The following is a 27,445-nucleotide window of genomic DNA, read 5'->3' on the forward strand; positions in this document are numbered from 1 at the left end:
GGAAGTGTGGTTGCCACGGCGCATTTGACGTCTTCGGTGTGGAGACGAGCGTTTTAAAACAAGGTGAACTTTATTTCGTTATTCGCACTTATTGTATGTACAACAGTTGAAATACCATCGCATCCTAATGCATCATCATGCACTCGACACCCATAAAATCACCAACCTGATACATCGGGAAAACAAGGCAAAGAGACAGCACGTGCAAGACTAACCAGAAAGGCGCGATCGCTGCGCGGTCTTCAGGTAGTGGACCTTCTTCGCGTACGGCTGCAACCATTTATTTTTTTATTAATTGAGGAATCTAGGCACGCCAAGCCTGTACACGAAGTGTTGACGGTTCTGTAAATGTAGATTGACAGCCTTACAAGCGCGGTGGCCCCGCGGCGTTTCAAATTCATAATTGTGCATTTTCTGTTGCAACTCGCACGTGCACTCTGCTTCGTTTCTCACGACTTTGTCATGCGAGTTTTAGGTATGCATTTATGAATTGATGTTGAGCCTATCGCGCGAACAGCACCACGATGATTCTGTAAAGGCGTGCGTTCTCTAGCTAATGAGTAGTAGCTGGAACAAATAGCTGGGTAAGAAAGGTCCCTTTGAAAGCACGTACACCTATTTCAGGTTCCAAGAGAACTTCTTGGGCAAGTTGGTGCTTGGATTTCCTAGGTATACTTGATTGCGGCGCGAAATAATACACTTCGTGAAAAGGGGACAGAAGCAAGAAGACAGTGAAGCGCCAAACTACCAACTTTTTAATGACAGCCTCAGAAACATGTCTCTGAGGCCGTCATCACTCTTCACGAAATGTATTTCTTCGCGCCACAATCAAGTATACCCAGGAAACCTATTGCAGGTGACGGTGACAAGAACTTTATTTGGTCCTGAGAAAATGTGACAAGGCTCCCTCAGGTCAAGTCAAGGCACCTGAACACGAAGAGACAATTCCGTTTGCGAAATAGTCTTAGTTTGCTGTCGTACTTTTACGAACAAAATACTGCATGCTTGCGATGAGTCGACTAACAGGAGCAATAAAACTGAACTGACGTTCTTGGTTCTCGGAAATGTGGTACTAGAGGAACCTTTCGCATACTCGTGACATATTTCAGCGTGCATGACAAAACGATGTTACAAAGTGTAGGCCCCTTTGGTCGAAAGGCCGACGCGTACAAGCACATCTGAATAATTTTGTTTTTGAAAGACGCCGCTGCCTTCCTATTCAATGTTTCTTGATGTCTCCACAAGCATTGGGTTCTAATGGTTGGTCCTATAGACCTTTCCTCATCCTGCCTTGTCGATCACGTACGCATTCCTAGTCGAGCAGTCAAAGGCAGAGTGAATAACAAAGAACTGCACTGCATTTTCTGCACTGAAAGTCTGATAGGTCACTTCGGCCTTGCCGTAATGTAACCGTGCACTGAAGCATGCTATCCAAGTCAATTGCCGCTATGTTTATAGAAGCTGTATGACTCACAAATGTTGTTTCTTTCTTTTCGCCAAGTTATACATGAACTTCTTCCGTGACTGCTAAGCAGTTTGAAGGTCATTTACCCGTTCATTGGAGTGTCCACCTGTGCGCAGAACGAGCGCAGCAACAAACAGTCATGCTTCATCTCTGTCATGAAATCTTCGACTTCTCACAATCTGTGGACATTGCGGAAAAAAACTCGGTAAAGCACAACGCGATATTTAACTACACAGTGCATACTACCCTTAAATGCTATCAACAACTCGGTTCACACTGCTCCCACAAACACACCGCAGCATAAGATACATAACATTTGTCAAAAGTGAAATCTCTGAATTTTCGTCTCATTAAAAAATACCGAATACGACTAAATAACAAGAACAGGGCACGTAAGATGCGAATGCGGAACCTTCTTAGGGTCACCTGTCAAAACGAATTTGAAGCAGACGCATTGCATTCATCGTTTCGCTTAAAAGACCGGGCACTTGATATGCCATGTAAAGGCGGACATAAAATGGGCGTTGCAGGTCACGTAAATGCTTGCACACCCCACAAAAGAGCGTCTGTACATTCCTTGAGCGTGTTGCACGAGGAAAACGGGTTCCAGCTGGGGAAGCACTAACTGTCCAATGCAATACTCGATATAGGTGCGACGCACACTGTTGCTTGAAGAACGTGCTCAGATGATTTGTCAAGCAGGTCCATCCGCTAGTATACGTCGCCGTCGTCGTCGGCACCTTACACACGCCCTGTCCGTCCAGGGGCAATGAGAGGACAAGTAAAAAAACAACAAATGCACTTTGGTTTATGTACAACACAAGCAGCCCGTATCGCACAGTGCACAGGACTAGACTTCCCATCTTTCGTCGCCGTTCGTCGGCCCAGTGCTGGGCGGGTGAGGCGCTGGAGGCGGGTGGGGGGGAAGAGGCTCGGGGGACGGGTTAACAGCAGCCGGCCGATCAGGACGGTACGCTGTACTGTTTAGAGAGCCGCGGGGCGGACTTCATATCGTTCGAGCTGTGCCTCCTGTGCAGGCATCGCTCGGCCGGCGGCGCCTTCGCCGGCCAGTTGTAGGGCGGCGCTATCCTTCCGGGCACCGTGTCGTGCTCTTCGTCTTCGTCTGGCTGGAATCCCGGGTTTACCTGTTCACCCGCGCAACCGCCAGTCCTGCTGTCCTGGAAGGTCGAGTAGTTGACGATATTGGTGAGCAGGTTCTTGCTGCTCTCGCTGCTGGGTATCTCTTTCTCCTGGTTCAGGTCGCCGCTCAGCTTGCGCTTGGCGTCCTTGCTGTTGGAAGAGGGCACGCCCAGAGAGCCGTACGAGTCGCCCGAGGTGACGATCACCGGCGGAGTCTTGCAGCCGTTGGACGACGGGTACGGCGGCACGAAGAACGGGTGCGTCACGATGGCCTTCTTTTGCTTCTTGCAGAGCGAGTGCGACATGGACAGCAGCACCGGCAGCAGCAGGATCCCGTGCAGCGCGCCGAAGAGAATCACCAGGAACACTGTTTTGAAGAAGGTCAGGAAGATGTAGGAAGGGGCGAACGCCAGGATGATGATGCCCAGGATGGTGGACACGCTGCCCTGGAAGATGGGCATCCCCAGGGAGTGGAGCGCGCACTTCATTTTCTCGTTGGGCGTGGGACCGTCGGACGATAGGTAGGCGTACGATATGTGCGCCGAGTAGTCCACCGAAAACCCGATGCACATTATGAGATTGATCATGGAGATGGAGTCGAGGTTCACGTTCCACAGGGTCATGTAGCCGATGACGCCGATCTCGATGGAGCAGATGGAGAAGGCCACCCACAGGGCGCACGACACACTCGGGATGAAGATCAGGGCGATGATCATCATGACGGCGGCAGCGACGCCGATGGACTGAATGGACGTCTCGCGCACTAAGATGAACTGGTCGAAGAAGACAAACAGCGTGTGGAACACGGTGATATGGTGGTCGGGATAGCTGTCCGCGATGCGCCTCAGGTCAATCACCATGTCCTTCTCCATGTTGGCATCCGAGATGTTGGTCGTCTGGATAATGCAGCGAGAGGCCACGATGGACGTATAGTTCTCGTTAAACTTGATGTCCTTCTTGAAAGTCGAGAACGGCTCGAACCTGGGCAAACAAAGAAAGAAAAATTTGAAATGCTAATAAACTTGATGACCTTTCTCTAGGCGTCTGTATTATTAAGTAATGAAAGTATGAGGCTAATGGTCGACCACTGTTGATCATTTTAATGATGTATTTGTTTCACAATGCATTCAGTGTCTAACAAAGGGAGTATTCGCAGTAAATCTATGACGTCGTCAAGATCAGATGCTCTAGGGGAAACATTCTTTTCTAAGAGAATAATTGGAGCAGTCGGTTCAGATTGATGCCTACAGACTGAATGATTGCACCGCTCTACTGTGAAATAAGACGCGAGGGCGCAACGAAATATGTACAAAAAATATGTACAACTAACTCGCCTGATCCTTGTCTACATTACATGTCTACATTAGTCAGAGATATGTTTCATGAATAAGTTTAGAAAATTGAACATACGCGTAATTTGAATTTTATATGAAGCTGGCCTTTAGTGGCCCATAAGCAGAAATTAATAAGGTGCGCATTTTAAAGCGTTTATTTGCTTGAAGCACACTAGCATATCCCTGCGGCAGTAAATCAGCATACTAAATGCATGCAGGAAAGAATAGTGAATTCCCCAGTAGTTTAAGTTTTCTGTGTCGACATCCGCACGCACTAAAAGGAGCTGAATCAGTTTAAAAGGTACAATGCGCATAAGAATCGAACAGTGCAAGCAGCATCATTATATATCACATAACACGTATTGCTAGATTACCGTTTTCTTCTGCTGGGAAGCACCATACTGCTCCAAAAGCATCTGAGTTCGTGAGTTCTGAAAACCCACATCTTTGAAAACTATAAACCCAGAATTGTCATTCCGCTAAATCTGAAAACTTTCCTGTTGAGCCACGCTGAGCAGTTGCCGACATGGCAGATTCAACCTCAAGATGACAGGCGGGCGCACAACCCAATTCTCTTTCTGCCACCACTTCAGCGCATTTACCACCAACCAACTTGACGCCTACTCCTAGCGCCTTCACCAAAACGCAAGGACAAAATTAATTGTTTCATTGAAAAATTCACCGACGATTACGATAGTCCCTATTGAGAAATTTGAGCTTAGCTCTATACGTGTTTTCATTTCGCGATATACTCAGGCATCGCACCAATCACCGCACCGACTGGTAGAGCCGCGACCTGCGGGCGCTATAGACCGGCCACACAGTTGCTGCTTCCCGGCAGCTGCAGCTTATGCAACCGTAATCTTTACCGGGAAACGCTTGCGGCGACCACTATGCGCGAAGGCGAGCTTTCTGGTTCTGTTTTTTTTCCTGTATGGTTGGCACCGCTGCTGCCACAGTTGCGTGGGCGTGAGCGCCATCTGGTGGTGCTTCAACGTGGCTTCCTCCGCTTTCCGCCTCGCGCTCTCTTCGCTATCGCCGTCTTTCGTCCCCCCGCTGCGCCCCGCGTTCGCTCTTTCATCCTCCGCCGTGTTTGTTCGCTCGGTTACGCCGATAGGAGCCGAGGGACGCCGACGCTCAACGCAGGAACGGACGCCTAAGAGCTGCACTCTAAAAAGCGTTCAAAGTCTTCTTGTATATAGTTATCAGTACAGGGCAGCCGTAGCAACCCGGACGCATTTACCCAGCGGTGTATTCACAAGGTGCAGTTAATGAATGGCTTACCTTAGCATGAACCTAAGCCCCTGTATATAGTCGTGGGGATCGGTGAGGTCGAACTGGCCGAAGTATCCCTTGAAGGGACCGTCCAGCGTCTGGCGACGGTACTCCCGGAACCAGCACTCGGTAAGCTCCGTGTTCTGCACGAAGCTGCTGTTCTCGAAGTTTCCGATGATCTCCTCCAGTTTGTCGTATACTTCGGGATTCCAGTAGTCCAGCGTCTTGTTCATCACCACGTGTATCCGTAGTGGGTACCGCCTGAAGTACTTGTCGTCCGTGTTGAAGAAATCGCGGGCGTACGAGGTATCCATGGCTAGCTTGTACCGCTCCAGGCCTTCTTTAACCTGTCGATCGGGAGAAAGATGAGGACGATGAAGACGTGAGGTAAAGGCTGCAACTGGACAAACATGCAAAATGACTCTCGCGACTGAAGAATTCGCAGTGATCCCGCCACCGTGAATGACAATGCCACAATTGCATAATCAGTGGAAACGAAACGGTCCATTACAGCAAGTGACTTTTAATTATACCATCATAGAAGGTAAAGCGGGTCCGGATCTCACAAGTGGCATGTTATGATGTATTTTCATTTTCACTCGGTTTTCCTCTTCCTCATTACAAGCTGATGAGCACAAGATCGCGGGATCGAATCCCGGCCGCTGCGGGAATTTTGATTAAGGCGAAATGCAAAAACGGCCATGTACTTGCGTTGTAATGCACGTTAAAGAACCCCAGGTGGCCAAAATTAATCCGGAGCCCATCCACTACGGCGTGCCTCCTAATCATAACTGGTTTTGGCGCGTAAAACCCTAGAAGTTTTGCCACGTAAAACCCCAGAATTCGAGCATGAAGAAAGGCGTGAAGGTAATGCTGTCTAAACTAAAACAGATTGATTCCAGTATACGCCTTCATTGGCTGTTGGTTGTTAGCTCCTTAGGTAGTGCCGTAGGGATAAATCCTCGAGGATAGGGAGGTCAGGCATATGCATCGACTTTGGGAGAAGTAGTAAGGTAATGAGAAACCGAGAACCGATATAACTAATGCCATTCCGTTCAGATGGTCAAGCATATTTTGAAGGGAGGTAGCTGAAGAAAAACCGAGGCACACTTGCCTCCGTTTTGTAGTATGCTTGTATTTCGATTTCTGATATCACAGCCTATTTACCATATGTTTCATGACACTAATTCGAGATACCTATACGTAATATACGTAATAATATATTTTATAATATACGTTCTCAGTTCGTTTCTGCCAACAGCGTTGACTCTCCCTCTAATGTGGTTTCCTCGGGCGTGCCACAAGGCTCTGTCCTTGGACCGCTACTATTTCTTATCTATATTAACGACTTACCTTCTTGTATTACATCTCATATTCATCTCTTTGCTGACGACTGCGTAATATTTCGAGAAGTAACTAGTAACCATGATACAGCCATTCTTCAATCTGATCTTAATGCTATCAGTTCATGGTGCAATACATGGCGCATGGAATTAAACATAAGCAAATGCAAGTCAATGCGAGTATCCCGACGTAACAACACCCTACCAGCCTATCACATCAATAACACCCCACTGGATTGTGTATCATCTTATAAATACCTTGGTGTTCACGTCTCATCTGACCTTACCTGGAAGACGCATATTGCGCACGTAATAAGCAACACTAACAGATCGTTAGGTTATCTCCGACGCAATTTTTCACGTGCGCCGCAGTCTCTCAAACTTATGCTCTACAAAACACTTATCCGGCCTAAACTTGAATACGCCGCCTCAGTTTGGGATCCTAGTCAGAGTAACTTAACATATTCAGTAGAAATGGTGCAGAACAATTCCACAAGATTCATATTCTCCAATTATAACAGAACCGCCAGCATCACCACAATGAAATCTAACCTACAGTTAGCATCCTTAGCATCACGGCGTAAACATTTGCGGCTCTCTCTTTTTCATAAGATATATCATCACCCTGTGTTACGAAACGAGCTTCTTTCGGCACCACATTACATATCTTCCCGGCTCGATCACCAACATAAAGTTGGTATTCCATCTTGTAGATCCGACTCCTTCTTACACTCATTCATCCCACGGACATCTGATGATTGGAATCACCTTCCCGCCACTGTTGCCTCCATAAATGATACTAACCGTTTTAAACAAACTTTACGCGACATTTCGGTTTGAGTATTCTGTTTTCCCGTTGTTTATAACTATTGTTTGAATGTTTTTCTTGCCAGGATTTGTGCACTCGTGATTATTTATGTTCCTTATGCATCTTGGTTTACACTGTCTGTGTGCGTTGACGTAACTAGTTTGAATAATTAGAAATAATATTCGATGTACTCTGGTTTGTGATCCGCTAAAATTATATAAGTATACTAACATATTTTTGGTTGTTTGCTGTTGCTGTTATGCATAACTGATGTTCAACTAATTACCCACTCCCCTCTGTAATGCCATTGGCCCTGAGGGTATAATAAATAAATAAATAAATAAATAAATAAATAAATAAATAAATATTGGCGCGATGCGAATATATTCAATTCGGGGTGTTAACGGTGGCTATATTTATAAAAAGCTTAGGATATTTCAGTGGACGTAATTTGATTATATAGCAACTAAAACCGGCTTTGAACACCTTACACGTAACGATAAGTCTGCTTTTAAAGGTGACATCTCAGTTCACAGGTGTGCACATGTTTTACTCGTTTAGGTAGTTGTGAAACAATCTACTCACTTTTTTCTGCTTTATTAATGCAATTGTTAATCTACTTATTGATTGAACGGCTAAGGATTTCGAAGCTCTTAAACACAAACTACGCGCTACTTTTCTTTTATTGCGATAGCAATTATATGGACACTCCAAGCGCATTTCTGCCGTCGCCGTGAGGTTCCGTATAAAGTCCAGCAGCGATAAAACCGTCGCCGCGCGCCGTACGCTGGGTGTGCGAGTGAAAGCGTGCGAGGGTGAGCCGACAACCGCAGCTTAAACTCGCGCACGCGAGAGAGCAAGCCGGAAGCGCGCGCGCTCTTCGTTCGCCACTGGGAGGAGGCGACGGAGACGGTGGGGGGGGGGGGGGGGGGTGCGTTCTGTTCTGTCGGCTGCTGGTCACGGAGCTGCCGCGCGGGCGCCTATCTCGAAAGCCATCTGCGATGTAGGCGAAGTGTGCGCCCGCGGGGCCCCATCTTCAACGCGATCTGCAATGGATACAAAGTGCATGCGCCGAGTGCGGGTAGCTTCGTATGCGCTGTGCTTTCGACGTTTACTTCGCGTTCAATTTGCTCGCTGTCGCTGGCACGCTTTCTCACTCCAGCATTTTCACGAGTTTCCGCGGTCATCGAGCCAGATGTGTTCATGTTTACCTGCGCGCATGACACCGTGCTTGTTTATTTAGTTAGTAAGTGAATATTTACAACTTTATATGGCCGCCGAAAAAACAACAATCCTTACTTCGTATAGCTGTCTGATAATTTGGTATCGCAATCGATGCTTCGCCTTTCAGGCGAAACTGCGACTTTTTTCCCTCGTTTTTATTTTCGTTTCAGCCAACTCACTACGCAAAGCGCTCGCAAGGAAGGAGTTTCTTGAGCTGCAATGCAGAATTAACTCCCTGCGACTTCGTCTATTTATACGTGCACTTTTCGGAGGCGGACTTACTTGCGTGCATCCCCACAGTCCGATGGCGAGGTACACCAGAAAAACGAGGATAACCAGAATCTTGATGGGAAACAAGCTCAGCAGGCCGCCCCAGGAGTCGCGGAAGAAGGTCATCATGATGTGCTCCCGGTTGTCCAGCGGGTTGTCCGGGTCGTTTGGGTTGAGGCCACCCGTGCACAAAGCCCGAAACAACCACGAGCGTCCCCCTGCAAAACGGCCACGCCATTGCACATTGGTGAGATACGAAAACAGTTTTTTTATTCATTCTGGGGTTCTACGTGCAAAAAAAAAATGTCGTGGTTGAACGCAATTAAACCAAGTTTGTCGAGCGATATCACGGTTTTACTTGCTTTGGGAAAGGACACAGACGCTGCTCGGCGCTGTCAGCAGCTACCACATCTACAATTGCACCACAAGAAAACACACATATGTTGCTTGGCGCGGCAGCAGCAGAAACGAGCGAATTAAGCCTTTATGCTGCGTCTCGCTTCAACGCGAACTAAGCGTCGAAATCACAGCGCACACGAAGCTACCAGCACTCGGCGCACTTTGTACACATCGCAGATCGCTTTGGAGATATGGGCGCCCACGCAGCGTACGCCGGTAGTGTCAGGCTAACCCCCGTATTCTGAAATGCATCTTAACTTGAAGCCCATGCTTGACTTGATATAAGTGACGCCTGGCGTGAACGTGCCCAAGACGCTCATTGCCTTTCCTTTAGGTGCGTTCACGACAGGCGTCATTTAAATCAAGTCAAGCGGGGGCTTCAAGTTAAGACGCATTTTTGAATACGGGGGTAAGTCCCAGTTTGACGTTGGCTGAGCTTGAAGGTCAGATTTGCAGAAAAAAAAGTTGCAGTGGCTTAGCTCGGCTATGCCAGGATATACGTAGCGTTAGCAAAGGTTCAGCTGATTATTCTTAGCTTTCCTGGTTGTCTCCTACGCTCAACCGCTAATTGCCAGGCAACTACTTCGGGATCCGATGAGTCAAGCTTCTCCGTTCTTCTGCGCTGTTGAGCAGCATTTGCGCTCTCCTTCTCCATGGCTATACCACACTGGCAAACGCCAGTCAGAAGCGCAGCGGCTCCAGCGCAGTGTCAGACGGCGACTGCACAGCGAGCGCGCGCCGGCGCCAGTGCGTCTACCACGGCTACGACGTCACTCCTCTGGAATGCGCAGACCGGCGGCGGTGAGTCGCGCGCGGCGGCGGCGGAGTGCGCGAGAGGTGCCGGCTCCGGTGGCTCCGGTGCGCAAGCCGTGTGACATCACTGATCCTTGCGCATGCGCAGCACGGCTCTTGACGTGCCGCGCGAAACGGGCTTGGCTAGGCCAGTGTAGCTAACGCTGCAAAATGCGTTTTCTGGCTTTGTACCTGGAGTAGTAGAGCCATCGCTCTCAAGTTACCATCTGACTATGAGGCACGCCGTAGTGAGAGACTCCGGATTCATTTTGACCACCTGGGATTCTTTAGTGCACCCAACGTACGGTACACAGACGTTATCGCATTTCGCCCCCTGCGAAATGCGGCCGCCGCGGCCGGGATTTGATCCCGCGACCTCGGGCTTAGCAGCGCAACGTCATAGCCGCTAAGCCGCTCCGGCGGTTGACATTAATTAGATTAATTAGATGGCACGTCGCTACGACAGGAGTTGAGGTGGTGTTCAAAGCCTATAAATGCTGATAAAGCAAGGCGCTCGCGAATTATTGCGACACTTCGAAGGTACGTGCGTCGTTGTACAGAACCAACACCATTTAGGTGAGTTGTCAGTTTCTCGTGCACTCACGTACAGCTTAACGTTGCTGTTTGTTATTTGAATAAACGTCGAAAAAAATTACTCCATCTCCCGCTAAAGGGAACCATGTATGGATGCGAAGCAGCGGGGAGATGGTTAGCTTGAGCGGGAGATGGTTTCGCGGCAGCAGGCCCGAGCGCTCATCGCGGCGCTGCGCAGGAGAGAGAGTGAGGCGCGCGCGCTCCGTCAATTTCATACCGCGGAACTACCGTAGGCGCCCCCAGCGGAGTATGCCGCTGTCGCACCACCTGTCGTGCGCGCCGCTCCGGATTCCTAGAGGAGAGAAAGGGCGGGAGCGTAGGAGAGGAGAGAGAGGGGAGAGGACGCGCATGCGCTGTGGGGGTGTGGGACGCGGGCGCCTGCTATGTAGAGGATTCCTAGAGGAGAGAGATGGTGAGGGGACGCGCATGCGCTGTGGGGGTGTGGGACGCCGCGGGACGGACAAAGCCCCGCCATAAGCTGCTTCGCATCTAAAAAGGCTACCGTGGAGCCGGCTATCACAACGTCATCTTTGATAAGCGCAGGCGGAGAAGTACAACAAATAATAAAATGCACAAAAAATAAAAATGAGTACAGATGAAATAAGACATCAAGTGGGAGATAGATACAAACGCAAAGGACAGACTGGAAGATTAACCAGAGGATATCTTGGGTTGGCTATCCTGTACTGGGAAGACATCAAGTAGCTAGTGTAGAACAAAGCGCTAATACGAGTGCTCTGTCATTGCTGGTGAGAAGCGGTAGCCGCTGCATGCGTTTCCTAAAGCGTACCGAATTTTGTGCACAACGAGAGCAGTGCGTGTCGCTGCGACGCCAGTGTACAGTGCTCCTGACACCAAAAGCCCATGCTGCCATATCGTGTCCGCTGAAACCGACATGCTCTTCCCGCCTGTGCTACAACCTTCAACAGTCCGTCCGTCTGTCTGTCTGGGTCTGTTCATTCGTCCGTGCGTAGCATGTATATAACATAGTTTTAGCTTGTCCGCATACGTATTACCTGTTACGGAACGCCATGTTGCCGGAGACGAGGCCGGCAGTAGCTACACTCCGTAGCGACATCTTTATACGCTTTGTTCAACCACAATGTGTTTGGAACGCTTTTGTTTTACATGGGAGTCCTCGTCTAAGGGAAAAACTCAGGAAAGACTACATATTAATTATTATTTCGCTGACTACGCTTTACACCAGCAGCAAAGTATACAATATTGTTGGTCCCTGCAATAATAGCTTTGTGTGTTATCTGGACAAACTACGCCACAGGGTGGCGCCACCTTACGCGGGTATGAAGCCTACGTCTGCGGTATCCCGGTATTCCGTGAAGGGTAATACACACACGGACAACCTAAAAACAGAGAGCTTTAGCTTGTCTGTAAACTGCTTACCGTTGACGGTTTACAGGAGCCGTGGTCTGCAGTAGCAAGGCTGCTAGCGCCATCTAGTGACGCTTTGGCCAACTACAATGCGTTTGAAACATTTTTGTGTTGCGTGAGCGCTCTCGTCGAAGATCATAAAATGGCTGTACGTTAGTCATTATGTTGCTATACCAACGTATTACACGAGCAGCTAAGTAGAATATGGAAGGTCACTACAATATTAGCTTGGCGCGCTCTCTGGTTAAACTCTACATCACAATAAGCCGCTACTAGCGTTGTCGATGCCTTACAGCTCTACGGTGACGTGGTATTTGGCAAACAGCTAGTATAGGGATTTAGCGTGTCCGGTATACGCAATGGCGCTTGCTGATAGTCGGGTTTGCGGAGGCGTAAACGTGAGTGGCCTAGGGAGCGGCCGAGTTCGTGGCGCCACCCGGTGGCGCAGAGATCAATCAGACAAACACGGAGCTGCTATTTCATGTAGTAACCAAGTGCATTTTACTTCCCTATTGGTCTAAATTTTCGCTAGCGGCGCAATCGTGAACACGTCGTCCTTTGGAATGTTCTTTTTTTCGGCAGAACACTCACGGAACACGTAAACGTGTCTATGCGGCATTGCGTTTAGATGACGCTACGAGTGTCCTGTAACCCGATATTATGCAAACGCCACTGCGTACACCGGAATACCCAACACGCTAAAACTCTCCAATAGAGAGTTTTAGCGTGTCCAGTATTGCGGTACACGCAAGCGGATTGGGCCGCTCACGTTCGCACCTCCGCTAAAACGCCCAGTCCGCTTGCGTTTACCGCAATACCGGACACGCTAAAACTCTTGACGGCCTGCACCGTGAAGCCACCTGGTAGTGCAGAGCTCAATCAGACAAACACAGAGCTGATATTGCAGCGACCAAGTGTATTCTACTTCGCTGCTGGCGTAAATTTTCGGCAGCAACAGGATTACGCCGCTGCCGGACACGCTAAAACTCTAATATAGCGCGCACTCACCGGCTTGCGATTTGGGCATGGTGGGAAAACAGAGCAGGCCGTGCAGGTTCCGGCGCTCGGCGTATCCGGACAGCGCCATGCAGCCCCCGAAGAAGGTGATCTGGTAGATGTAGGTGAACAGCACGGCCACCGCGGTATAGATGCAGAAGATGCGCACCGAAGGGAACGGCGTGATCGCACCGATGCAGAACGAGATGAAGTTGGTCAGCGAGGTGATGGTGATGGAGACGGCCGCCTCGCGGTACGTCTCGCCCATGCGCTCCACCACGGTCTTGCGAGGATTGGTGCGCCTCCACGCTGCCAGCAGCACGAACGTGTCGTCCATTCCAATGCCTGCGCAAGACGGTTGGAAAAGGCAGGGTTTATATATAGTTTCCCAACCTCGCAGTTTGCCGAGCGGTGTGGAACATTTCAAGGCATCATACCGAGTGCTGGTCGGACGTATTAGAACGTTATGGAATACCGTTATCACACTAGAACTACACTTACCGCCGCTGCAATCAGGTTCCATATGAGCATGAGCGGCGCGGTATGCATGAGGTGGGCGCGTAGGTGACATCTGGCTACGTCGGTACTTATTGTTATTATAACTGTTATTATTATTACAAAGCTTTCTTACTAGTAACATCAGCAGTGAACGATGATGGTTGGTGATCATCTTGAAATAGGCCCTAGGTTTTGACGCGATAAGCTAACCAAACAGGTACACGTCCTTGGTGAGTCTTTTATTTAAATATATATATATATATATATATATATATATATATATATATATATATATATATATATATATATATATATATATATATATTTGCGCCGACCAGGACAATGAAAGTCTGAATAAAAGGCAGCAAACAGACAATGTTACCAAAGAAATCATTCAGCAAGATAGCATTTTCTACACCACTCTACACCCCCCTGCATGCATATGCACACGCACGCACGCACCCACACGGAATAGAGGAAAAGTAAAAACGCGTAAAATAGCAGTGGAAGTGCGAAGCATAGCACCGCGGAATCACTCGCCACGCGGACGTTATAGCAGAAAGTATTGTGAAGCATTCCGGGCGCCCGCGGTAAGGTTTTGAACACGACCATAATGCCTTAGCGATGATGCCGGCCAGCAGCACCATTCTAGCGCTTTCCTCTTCGAGGCACGTGGACTTACTTTTTGAGGAAGCGCGCGGAAAAGACGACGGACAGTTTGAGACACCTCGTCTTTTTTCATTTTTCTTCTCGAACGTCCAGCGCGGAAAACAAAATTACACGGGCAGCAGCGCGGCTAGCCCAAGCAGGAAGGGAGCAGAATCGAACAATCGCCGCTGCGGAAAAAGTGCTACCGAAGGAAAACTGCGACGACGACGAAGAACATGTGGAATCGATGATGTAAGAGATTTCCAAGGACGGCGCGCTCCAGGCGAGCGGTGCAGCCCGCGATGCGCGCCTCCTTCGTCTGTACACAACATAATATGTATAGGAGTCTCTTTCTTTGTATACACATACACGCAAAGCACCAGGAAAATGTTGGACCGCGCTCCTTGAATTCTGTCCGTGCTTCGGTGGCTGTTCAGCCATAAAGGGCATAAAATTATGTGCAATCAGAGAGAGAGAGAGAGAGAGATTTAAAAAAAGAACAGTAAGAAGGAAGGCCCACTGATCGGGATGCACGAATGCTCACGATAAGTGCATTGTCGACGTATGGGTGTCACGTGCACAACGGCCATAGATTCGTATAGAATGGCGGTCAACTTGCGGGCTTGTCGAAACAGGCCAAAGTACAAGAACGAGACTGTAATTATTTCGCACATTTATTGAAACAAGGAAATGTTGCGAACGACGGAAGAAATGCTGATGCCCATGGCCGTTTCAGTTCAAAAAAATAAATAAATAAAAAAGAACGGGCCTTAGGAACTACAGTCAGGGTAACGAAACATCAGCCGTATAAGGCACATTGACTTTCAGTGCAGTGTCGTATTAATGCTGCTACATCTGTAGGTAGTCGACGTGTTTCTTCCCCTGATACCATTGCGAGTGCTTATCATCGCCAGCGCTTTACACTTCAAATTTATCTCATTACCTGATAGACAATAAGGTCCCGGCAGAGGCAAAGCCGTGTCCTCTATAGGTATAACATTTAACGAGATAATCCGAAATACACTGACTGCTTTATATCGGTATATCGACCTCTTGAGGCGTTTTAGAATTTTCTTGCAACTGATAGCAACCCACTGCTGTCTTGAATGTGTACGGTTGGCTAGTTAAATCAGGTTTCATGGCGCAGAACAACTGAGGCTGTACTGCGCCAACCACAAGGTGATAGCAGATAGGAACCAAATGCTGGCATTACATCACATTACATTACTTCCTGTGCACGTTTAGGCCGCTGCAAACTGCATACTTGTTCATATTTTATATATAGTGTGAGCGCGACCCATCACTGACTCTTCTTCATCTCTACACATCATCATCACTTGTAGAAATTCCTCATCTGTACGAGTATTTATCATCATCAGCCGCGCAGCTTGTTCTCTTCGTCGTAGCTCGAGCTGGGTTGCAGAGAGGCACCACTCAATCCTCCGAACCCTTACCACACCAACGAGCTTTGGGAGAGAGCCTTGGCCAGCTACGACCTCGAAGATCAGCAACGGCTGATTGCGAGGGCCCAGGACGCGGCCCGAGCTCTAGGCATTCTGGAATGAGGACGCCTTTCCAAAGCTGCATTTACTTATTAAAGATGTTTATTCTCTCTCTCGAGCTCGACTGGAATAAACGGTTTCTTATAAGTGGTGGAAGGTCCTTTTCGTTCCCCGAGACCTCTCACCCCTCTCACTGGAGCTCCGCTCGGGTCGCCGCATACCCCCTACTGCCATGTCTGCTCAAGACAATCTTGACAATGATCAAGACAATGAGAATTCACACGTTATGAGAAACAGGTCCCCGCCAGCTTTCAGACATTTATAGTCTGTGCCCCAGGCGTATGTATAAGCGACGTCGAGTAAAGCTGATTTCGTTTGACTTCATTAGATGACATAGCGAAACATGCCATCAATCAACCCAACGCGGTCCTTGAATCCGTTGTATATGCCCATGCACGTTTCGATGGGATCAATCGCGCGTTCCCGTTTATGACAATTAACACCCATGAGCGGTGAGCCACGCAAGCGAGAGCGAAAAAGCGACAAACCGACACCGCAATTCACTGGCGGGCGCGCCCTCGCCCCCCGGCGCACTATTCAGCTCTGCAGCAACGGACAGCGCGTCTTATACATGTGTTTACGTCGGTCGGTCCGGTAGGTCACGCAAGGCCACCACTGCGGACGCATGACCAATCGTCCAGCGGCTGTCACGAACGAAAGCAAGCACGCAGTCGCCATATCTACACGAGCGCTTAGCCCGCATGCTGAGGCTCTGCATGCTACCACTAAAGGCAAATACGCGTTCCCCCCGCCCCGTCCCTGCCTTTTCCGCCTTCCCAGCCAAGCTCAGTATACCCGTACTTACGTCAGCGGTTAGCCAGGCGTGTGTACGCGAGTACGGCCATCACAAAATGGCGTCATGCATCGTGCCGCTCGCTTATAACAAGCTAGCCGCACGCTAGCGAGTGCTTTCACGGTCGAACGTATAGACGAGCGCGACCGGCGTACATGCTCCGATCAAGATGGCTGTCGGCAGCCATAGTGTGACGCCAGGAAAAAAAAAAAAGGGGGGGGGGGGGGCTGCGCTAGCTTCTAACTGAATATTTGAATTTCATGAATGAATAAGACAAAACAAGGCCTCGTCGATGTATGCGGCGTAGCTGCCATTGCGTAGTCTAAAGAGCACATTCTTTATTCGCGAGGAAAGCGCGGTTCGCAGGTAAGTAGCCAATCAGCAGACAAAGACTGACATATCTGAAGTAGTAAGCAGCAGTAAGCACTTTGGCGCTGTCATGGCCAGATTCCAAGGCTCCATCTACGAAACATTTAAATGTAGCCTTCTATACTGCACTGGTGCTGTGCATATGTGCAAGTACGTCCGCAGATACTGGCCAGGCATTTGACGAAACGAATGTCTCCGTAACACGCGAGTGCTTGCGCTCGCTTCCCGCTTCGCAGCCTTGCCAACGCGCATTTTGTAGGTGCTGTAAGAGATTAGGCAACTGCCTCGAGGAGACTGGCATATTTGTAAAGCGCCGTTAAGGAGCACTGGCACGCACCCGTAGACACTTCACGGGCCTTGAAAAGCAGTCGAGTAAGTACTCATGCGCCAACAATAAATTGAACAATGTTGTCAGGAGAACGTAGACCTTGATCTTTGTGTTACGACATTGTGGGATTTTATCAGCGTAACCGACTGACCAATTAGCTTGCCAGCAAACGTATTGCGATTCACGAAATGTCAGGTCACCGGTGACGTATGCGTGAGCAGTCGAGTTAGTGGCGCCATCTAGCGGTACACAGTTTAACCGTAGACGAGACCGATCTATCATTGCAGTGGCCTGCCCTAATAGATTTAGCTGATCGTGTAAAGCGTTAGCAACGACACACTCGTTACCACGCAGTTCACTTTTATTGCTTCATTCGACGAGTACACTCACGTAATGGAAAAATGGTCTTAGCGCGTTGTGGTTGGACAAAGCGTCACGTGATGTTGGTAACAACGGCTCCGGCAGTCCACGTGATGAAAGCTCTGAACAGAATAATTTGAGGCTGTATCTGTATATAAGAGGCTGCAGGTATTCGCAGGCAGATGTAATGTAATGGTAATGTATTATGCCTAAATCAGTCGGCCGGCAGCTCGTAATAAATGTTTCCTGAACAGAAGCGCCAGGTCTTCCGCCACAAGAAACAAACCGTCTGAGTCGTCGGGAAGGTCTCGCGTTTTACGCAGGAGTTTCTACGACGTGGCGAGTTTCTACGCTACACTAGTCATTAGACTATATAAATGTCCATGTCGGAACGGGGAAGTTCCTACGCTAAAGTGGTTGTTCTGGATAAAAATATAATTTGCCTGCTTCTGTCAACGTTACGTTGAGCTACTACTATACATGTACTGCGCGACCAAGCAAAGATAAAAAGTGACCATTCTTCGAATCGGAACCAACAAGGGGCCCCTGCCGTAAGGCATGTTTGTTTGTTTGTTGTGTACCCAAAGTGAAGTTAGCCCTAAGTAATACTTGGACTTTTCTCACGAGCTGTAGTACTGTGTAGTTGACGTTGTAGTAGGTTAACATATGGACGCTCCGACGAAACCAAGCCGCAAGACATGCCTGACGCTTACTTTGACACTTTATACCCGCGCACATTCAAAACAAGGTCGTGGTTCTGTTTATTTTTCAAGCCATGTCGGTACCAAGAAAGCTGTATCAATATGGCTTCGTGTACGCGCGATGAGAGACCGGGGGCACGCGTTCGTGAGCGCGTGCGTACACAGATAAACATAGGTAATATCCTCCTGCGCCGTTGCAGCGTCAGAAGGCGGTAGCTTTCACAAAACCAGAGCCGGCCGCGGCGTCTTCGATCAGCTTGTCCTCGAATTATTTTGTCGTTCGGAAATCCGAGACGTCTTCATATTGTATAGTCCGCCACGTTAACTCTGCTTCGATTACGCCCCTCTCACATTCTCCCATTTTCCGTGTCCTTCGCAACGAGCGTCAAAGCTTTCGCCCACATCTGCGCGAAAAGCGTTTTACGCCGGCGCGAAAACGCCGCATGCGGCGCTTTGGTGCGCAAGTTGGGGCGGTCACGTGAGCGATGGCGCGAGCTTGGCGAGCGTCGCTTCCTATAGAGTCTCCGGACACTTAATCTGGGCGGAGAAAATGCGCCCGACTTTTCCTCGCACTCTCGGTTTTGATTGTCTCTCTCTGTCTCCCGCTTTCTCTCTCTCCTAACTCTTATTTTTTCTTCCTTTTTCATTACTTACGTTCGCACACGGCCCTGGCATCTGGCTCTTCTCTCATGAACTCTGTCAACCAAGGAAAGTTGAGACAAAAATTGCGGCTGCCAGGAACGCAAGGACACGGAGATAGTAAGCTGGCCGCACCGTGCAATGCTATTGTTAATGCGCGGGACACCCCGCAATTAAGACTTGAAGAGGGAAGACAGCATAAGGTCAAAAAACACTTTGTGACGTCATCCGAAAAAATAGTGAGACGATGAACATTGTCCCGTGGACGAGCTATAAACGTCTTTTCCTACGCATTGTACGCTTCGTATCGGCGCCGTGCTTAGATTGCACATATAATTGTTCGCCATCCAGTTAAATGACGTGCTTCTATCTCATCCTATGGCCCCGAAGAGCGCCTCTGATAGAACATTGCAAGCGGGAGAGACGCCGGGTTATGGCGCGTATGGAAGTTCGCGATAATCGATAAAGGCGCAAGAATGTGACGCAGAGTTCTCGTATGCGATGCGTTATACAGAGTGGTCTTTCCTGAAGACCAACCGTATAATAATGCGGACACGCCGTTACATGTTCTAAACTACAGCTCGCTCTCACACCGAAACAGTACATGACGTCCGCAATTGAACATTGGGACTGTATCCCGAATTGCACATCTCGCCTGACGTCGATGCTCGTCATGAGTGGGCTATAAAGCGTTCTAATGCACTTTGTGGTTAAGCTTCACTTTAGAACCGGCTTACCGTCTAGGCAATCGCTGTATATGACCTTTCAAGCACTAAAGCTTGTTGAGATCTGGAGAAAACATTATACTATCATGTACGAGTGAAGCCCGAACAAACTAGTGCTGACTACAACACGTTGTTTCTTTGCCGTTTTCACCATCTTGTGCGATGTGAGCGAAATTTCTGCCTGCAGTATACATGTTTCTCGGGGCCTATACAACTCGCTTCTGTCATCATTCAATAAAGTTTTTCACCACCACCACCACCTCTGGCGGCAGTATACGTGTGGCGGTGCGAACACGTACTTTCTAGTTAACACTCGTAGGGATTGTTCCATTGTAAACATTTCCGTCCCCGTTTCGCTTGAGAACGAGAATATACATCGGAATACATCGACCGCGGCTCGGTTCAAACCGGTGAACTGGGAACAATACTATCTGATAGTACGGCCGAGCAGAGGAAGATGCGGTGGCAATTTGGGACTAAGTATAAAAAAAAAGATCGTATCAACGCCGGTCAAACTGGCACATCGCACCCTGTGTACGGCCCCCTTCCTCGGCGTCATTGCACGAGTGCTTGTCCTTTGCGCCGAGTATTCGAGGGTACGGACGGTTATTCCTCTTCGCCAGCTTGTACTGTATACGTTCGTCTTCGATTAGAAACACGCCGCCTTTCTGTCTTCCGTGGCCGGCCGTTCTCTCTCGTTAGGTCATCCCGCCGTTTTCGTACAAGGCTGAGTGCGACTGTATCGCTTACATAATTGCCGCCGCTTATATACTTCCTGCATCACAAAGAATGTCCTCGCGCCGAACGATCATTTGCATATGCGCCGAAGGGCTTCTCGCCTTTCAACCCATGCGACGTCCTGTGCGCATATCGACGCCGTTCTCGGTCTCTAGGAACGAGCGACAAGCTTTCATTTTTGGGCCGTTGTCTTCTGTCGCTTCCTTTATGTACAGCGCTGCGTGCAGAAAATTTCTAACGAACACCGATGCCGTCAGATGAAGTACCAGGTTACCGTTCACTGGGTGGCATAGATTTCATCTGTGATTAGGCAATGTTTTCTTCCGACTCTTCCTAGCAACAGAAGCCGTGTCCTAGCTGTCATCCTTGGTGGAAGATCGACGATGCGTAAACGCTGCAAAACTGTCCTGAAACACGCCATTGATTGATTGATTGGTTGATTGATTCATTCATTCAGCCAGTCATTGATTGATTACTTTAAGTTGAACCTATCCATACATCCGTCTGCCCATAACACACCTAGGGCGCGATCTTGTACGCGTTCCAAAATGGAACGGAGGCGGTCCGTTCCATCGAGCCGCACACGATTGGTCAATTTGATCGTCACGGTTCAAATTGACCAATCGTGTGCGGCTCACGGTTCAAACTGACCAATCGTGTGCGGCTCGATGGAACGGACCGCCTCCGTTCCATTTTAGAACGCGTACAAGATCGCACCCCTAGTATAACTGCGGAATTTGGTGTATGGTAATGTGCATCAGGGGCGGTATTCTGTAAGAGTCTACCTAGTGAACTGTCCATTTCGGCTGTCGCTGATTGGCTGCTGCTTGACGTGCAGGAAGGAGACGGGCTGGCACCTTCCTGCACATCAAGCAGCGGCCAATCAGCGACAGCCGAAATGGACAGTCCACTAGGTAGACTCTTACAGAATACCGCCCCTGGTCTGTCAATTTCGATTGTTAAAAGAATTCGAACATCTTACGGCACGCGACACGCGTTAAAGCTGAGAAAAATCATAAGGGAAACCGTAAAGGCGGTGAGGAAAAATAAAGAAAAATCCGAGGACACCTAAGCACCTCTTATGAGTTGTGAATGCGAAAGCAATGTCCGGTTGAACGCCGCTCAGTGGTCCTTCGAGTTATGAACTCCTCGCAGGCAAGCGAGCGCGTTGAGACACTTGGCGCGTTTTGATTTGGCCTTACCGAGTTGCAATTAGAACGCAGGCGAGAGCTCGCGCGGACAAGGAACGTGCGGATAACACAGGCTTCCGAGAGCGAGGGTGACGTGGCGTCGCGGCAATGCCCTCTCCCCTCACGCAACACCGGGCGCTCTATCCTTACAGCAGGTTTTCCCTTTCGCCCGCTCTGCTCCGTCAAGGCGAGCTCGCGCCGTGGCGTTGCAGCCAATGGGAAACTCCGTCGAGGCGCACTCGTGACGTGGCGTCGCAGCCAATGGCAATGGAAGCCTATAGGTGCCGTTCCGCTGCTATACAGACGACAGACGCGATGCTTTTTCGCTCAGTGGGCCATTTGACGCTTTCGCCTCAAAGCACTACCGCGAGAAAGACTGACAAGCGCTACCAAACACGCGCGCCAACCTCTCGCGAATGTACGCACTTGCCATATAGTATATGCATGTGAGAGACTGCACACCTTGTTACATGCGTTATTCAGGCTTCGTCACGCAATGCAACGAGCGAAGATTGCCAGCGCGAGCACCCTTTGTTCAGCAAGCGCTATAGGGTTCCTTTCAGGTGAGCCGCACAAGGACCAGTCTCCTGAATGTCGAAGCACCCATTGCAACCTCGAAATGTCACGAGTTGGAGCGGCCGGGCGCACGCTTCGCCGTGTTGAGGAACGCGGGTATTTCCCTGCTCAGAGCAGACGAGGAACACAGCGAATCGTATAGACAAAGTCACGATGACACGACGTTCTTGTGGAACGGACAGCGAAGACTCAGCGCAAGCTGAGGTGTGGTTATCATCTTTCCGTTCCCGCTGGACGCGCGTGTGTAGCCTTGGCTCTTTTTTAGTGAGAACTGAGATAACGTTATTTCGACGAATCCGTCATATCGACGCATTTCAAGTAGCTTATAATTCACGTTCTTCGCTTCATGGTACCAATTGTACGTAATTGCAGGTGATTAGATTGGGAATCTCGCGGTCTTTGAGAGAAAATGTTGGTCAACGGCTGCGTATGTGTGTGTACAAAGTACGAACAACACTTTTCATCTTATTTATAAATATTATTCATCTTGTGACCCCACAGATGCAGTATCTCGCGGGAAGAAACTACAGCTGGCGGAACGAGTTAAATGAGAAACATAGGGCGCTTCGTCCATGAGCGTGCGAGATGCAACACGAGAAATTGACCCAAAGCCGAAAATGACTGCGCGTAACCGGAGCTTTCAAGGAGGGGCAAGTGAACAATTAGGCCACTGGGAAAACGAGCAAGTTCCTACACGGGCACCACCCCCGCGATGCATTTAATTCCCCTCTCGCTTTTGCGCGGACACCTTTGCTGGGATAGCGGTACTTGTTGGCTGCCTTGGCGGACCTGCGGTAGCGTTGTTTCGAGTGCACTAAATGCTTTTTCGAGTCTGTGAACCGTTGTTCTATAAGAATACATCATTAAAAACACCCGCGCACGCACACGCACGCGCACGCACGCACGCATCAATGTGAATACTACTCCGCCTCACAGTAATCTTACAGTGGAGTGGAAGCTACGGGGGCACGCTATGGCGTTAGAAGACGTGCTCGAGACTATAGCCGCGAGGTTCAGCGAGCTACACGCGCACGCGGATGAACACGTACCTTCTTATAATCTAACTTCGGATCGGCGGACGTCATTGTAGCCGCTGCTCGCTCTATGGCCACATTAAATTGAGATATAGAATGCACATTTTGTGGCGCCGACGCAGTAATTATAGTAGGCCTTAACAAAACTCCAGTGTACGTTTTCTTTGTAGTTTTCTTTTCTTTCTCAGCACGATATTTCTCCTATATAAAGAAAAAGAAAGTCGAAAGAAATGCGGCAGCTCAACAACTTGCGGAAATTCTTCTTTTTGGTCTTTCTTTACGTGACGCGTAAGTGCACGAGATGTCGCGTAACAACTGCCGCTTGGCCGCATGCACGCGCCCCTCTTGCTCGTGGATCACGAGTCTGGCGCAGGACAGCCACGAGCGCGTGCGTCGCATGTGGCCTCAAATTCGGCGGCACCCCGGCTGGCCGCGAAAGGCAGGCGTGACGCACGCAGTGGCGACCCGGGCATGCACGATGTGTCCCTCCGAGCTGGCGCCCGCCCCGACTGTGGCCCGGAATCCGGTTTTTTACTCATCCCTATATAATGCCCGAAGAAGCCCTCGAAGCGGTACGGAACGAAAAAAAAAAGGCAATAAGTGTGTTTAATTTTCCTTCAGCCGCACATGCGCGTTATTAGAGCTTTCGAAATAGCACACGCGAAAGCGGCTTAGCAAACCCAAAGAGTGGCATAGCCGAAGACACCGCGCATAAGTGCAGAGCGCCGACTCGGCTTTGGGTTTTTTTTTTGTTACGCGGAGCTGCTAGAGAGTCCACAAAATGTGTGTCGGGTACAATTTTAGAACTGGCTCCCTATTTTCATGCATTCTGGCCATTCGTGAGCAGATATCGGCATATAAAAAATTGTGGGGTTCGGCGTCCCTAAACTGCACAACGGACCATATTGAGTGAAGGATTCCGGATTAATTTTGACCACACGTGGGTCGTTTAACGCTCACCCAATGCATGGCACACGATCATAGTTCTTTTTTTTTTTTGCATGAGTTTGCAAATCAATCCAAAACGGTTTGCAGACAGGAAATTCGCGTTTCCGCGTTCGTTCTGTGCTGTGACGTTGAAGGTACTCGATAGCGTAAATTTGCAGTAGCAAGTCGGGCCAGTGGATATAGGCTAACCTCCTCATACAGCATTCAAAAGACGCCCTCTCTCTGCTCCCTCTCGGATGCTAGTTCTGAGGCTACATATATTGTGTTATAAGGCGATGATGCTACGCAGTTGCTGAGACGCAAAAGACATCAGTTCTGCGCATGGTTGCAGAAGTACGAAAGTGCTTAGTCATCGATGGAGCTCTGCACTCGTTTACATCTACAAAGCGAACTTTGCAAAGCGCACTGATTTAAAACCCGCAGACAACGTACAATGCAAGACATTGTCTTCCATTTATCTTCCACCGACAGTTGTATCCTGCTCTAGCTAAACGACGCGATGACGAATCGTACGATCCGTCTTCGGCTTCAAATGTAGTTTTCCGCGCAGGTTAAAAACCAAAGTGGCGCTTGTACATACTTAGTTCTTTAGCTGCGCGCATATTGCATGTTGCCGTAGTTTTGCCGACTCGTGGTGCGGCCATTAAGTGACGGCTTTCCGCCATGACAGGCCGTGAGGCGGGCGTTCTCAATGGACCGTATAAATGGCGTGCCCATCTTTCTTAAGTGCATCGGAAGGCCGCGCTTTGACAGCACACCCGGAAGCGATTCGCGCAACTCTCTTTTCACTGGGTGCACGCCGCACCACAGACAGGGGCGGGCAAGGAGCCACGCAAACAAGTATACAAATACGTAAACAGGTGGAAGTAGGGCGACGCGGCCAGTACACGGTGCGTCCGTTAGGCACGCGGCAGCCGTGAGAGTATATATATATATATATATGTTAAGCCGCGCTGGTGACACTTTGACCCATCCGTGTAGCACGTGCCGTTAACGAACCGACCGCGCGACAACCCACGCAAACAAACACGTGAAATTGTGCTCACACTGAACAATCCGCCTCCATTCCTCACTGTGAAAGTGGGCCTACAGAGATGCTGTTGCCGACGTTAGACGTGCACCACCACCGCAAGCGACGTACGTCAGGAGCGCACGCACGTGTGTGGAAGTGCAGCATATACGCTAATTCCTCTACCTATAGGTACTCCGCCAAACGCAAGTGCCTTATTGAACGAATTCAAGTTTTCAAAGTAAATTGCGTCAGATAATTCGTAAAGTACGACTTATACACACGCTGCAGACATGATAGTTTCGGATTGTAATTCGAATGTACGAGAATAACGGCATCGTCACGTGACGATATCGCCTGATGACATAATCTGATGACGTGTCGCGTCAAACGTGACCTCACGCGATGACGTCTTCGTCGAGTGATGATGTCACCCGATGACGTCGTGTGATGCCTGTAGGAGAAGCAGCAGACTGTGCGCTGCCCGCTTCCTTTCACTGCCTTCGGGATCGGCCCACATTTTTGTGTGAGCGAAAACCTTCGCTGTAAAACGTGGCGTTGATAACACGGCAGACAGGCCGCTGCGCTTCCAGTGGCCGTCGTGTTTTCGTGCGTGCCTGCGTGAGTGTGTGAGCGTCTGCTTTCCTGCAAACGCTCGCGGAGAAGAGGAACAAGTGATGCGCACTCGTTACTTTTTGTCCCTTCTTCTAGGAAGCCTTTGCGAGTTGATCGAGACAGTCCGCACACTTCGTCGAGTGCGTCCGTAATAAAGGTTACACGGGCGCGGCCTGTGGCTGAGCACCACATAAGGCCCCTTATGCGTCTCGCTTGCCCAGTCGCGTCACATCGTTACCGAATTGACACCTTGGCGCAGTTCCCTATGTTTGTCATACATACGTCCGAAAGCGCTGCAGTCGACGGGCATCGCGAGTTACGCGGAGTGTCACGGAGACCGGCACTCCTGCTGATTTCTCGCGTGCACATCGCCCTCGATCGATAGCACCGTGCAACCAGTTATTTTCGTCGGTTCATGACTCCAGGTCTGCACGATCGGTTGCGTCGAAGTTTGTATTACGACGCGAGGGGGCTGTCTCTGTCGCAAGTAACCGGAGCGCTTCGCAGGTGATCCGAACAGTCTCCGCGGTGTGGCTCTGGCGCGGCTGCCATAATTTGCAAGGTTATGGAATGGAACCCGAGTATGAGACCCCCTTTGGAGTACTCTATGTAGTACAAACTCAGCCGCAAGATTGAGAAATTGTTCCGGCTGCAAAGACACAAATGGGTTTTACAGCGAAGCTGTTATATAGGCTATCGGTGGTCGGCTGGTCGGCGTTTTTCGCGTCCGCCCGTTAGCAGAAATTATCATCATCGGGCACGGCTCATACCTCCTAAAGGAGGCCAAAAAAATGCAATGGCTCATCCCCCTCGTATTACAGAGGCTACAAGCGCTCAGCAAATTGAAGCGAACAGTGCATACATTCATTGAAATCGCCCATACAACACATAGAACAGCGTGCGTTTCAGTAAAGAACGCGCTCAAAACAAGCATCCGAACTATAAATTAAGCACTGCATGCTCTCCTCATCAATTGTAGTGGTGGGTGGCTATGCAATAGCTTCGCTGGACACTCACTTTCGCAGGGCCGGCATGGCGAATCAATCTTTTTTTTTTTTTTTTTTTTTTTTTTTTTTTTGTAAACGCGGATATAGCATTATAAGTGCAACGTCAGCCATTCGAGGCATTTAACAGAAACGTAGGGCGATACCGAAGACAGTTTTAGCCGAGTGACACTCGTACGTGTTTCTTGTGAAGCATCTTCCGGTTAGGGACCGACTTCCGGTTTGTCACAGAGGTGGGACGAAATAAAAATAAATACAAAAAATAAATGCATGTAGATATCGATGATCATACTTATGGTTGATGATAGATATGACATCAGACCACAGGTTTAGTACAGTAAAGAGCTAATTAAGTGTCAGGAATAATTAGAAACAATTAAGGAAAGTCTAACTGCCGTACACCAAAGCACGCTTTAGATACCCACCGCTTCAGTACAGGTTCCCGTGAAACTCCAAGGCCAGAAGTGGCGTACGTCATCAGTGACGTCACACTTAAACCAGGGGTACCCGCTCATGACTAATTCAAATAAAAACAAGCTAATTAGAGCTACACACCACCTTACACAGAGTGAACGCCTGCCTAACACAGCCCCCGAGGGGTGACGTCACTCCTCTCTTCTCTCCCGGCGCCCTCCCTCGCCCGCTCCTCCGTGCGTGGCGGTCTCATGCCAGTTCCGTT

General features: G+C 49.3%; 1 protein-coding gene across 1 annotated transcript; it reads right to left on the reverse strand.

Annotated features, from left to right (window-relative positions):
- Positions 1-306: 306 nt before the first annotated feature.
- On the reverse strand, positions 307-26,796 carry LOC119440388 (patched domain-containing protein 3). The gene is made up of 5 exons (XM_037705301.2): positions 26,780-26,796; positions 13,042-13,472; positions 8,872-9,077; positions 5,224-5,561; positions 307-3,586 (listed from the first exon to the last, which is right to left on the reverse strand). The coding sequence occupies exons 1-5, from the start codon at positions 26,794-26,796 to the stop codon at positions 2,428-2,430; spliced, it is 2,151 nt and encodes a 716-aa protein (XP_037561229.1). The 3' UTR covers positions 307-2,427.
- Positions 26,797-27,445: the final 649 nt, after the last annotated feature.

Source organism: Dermacentor silvarum, chromosome 2, assembly GCF_013339745.2.
Source record: "Dermacentor silvarum isolate Dsil-2018 chromosome 2, BIME_Dsil_1.4, whole genome shotgun sequence".
NCBI lineage: Eukaryota > Metazoa > Arthropoda > Arachnida > Ixodida > Ixodidae > Dermacentor > Dermacentor silvarum.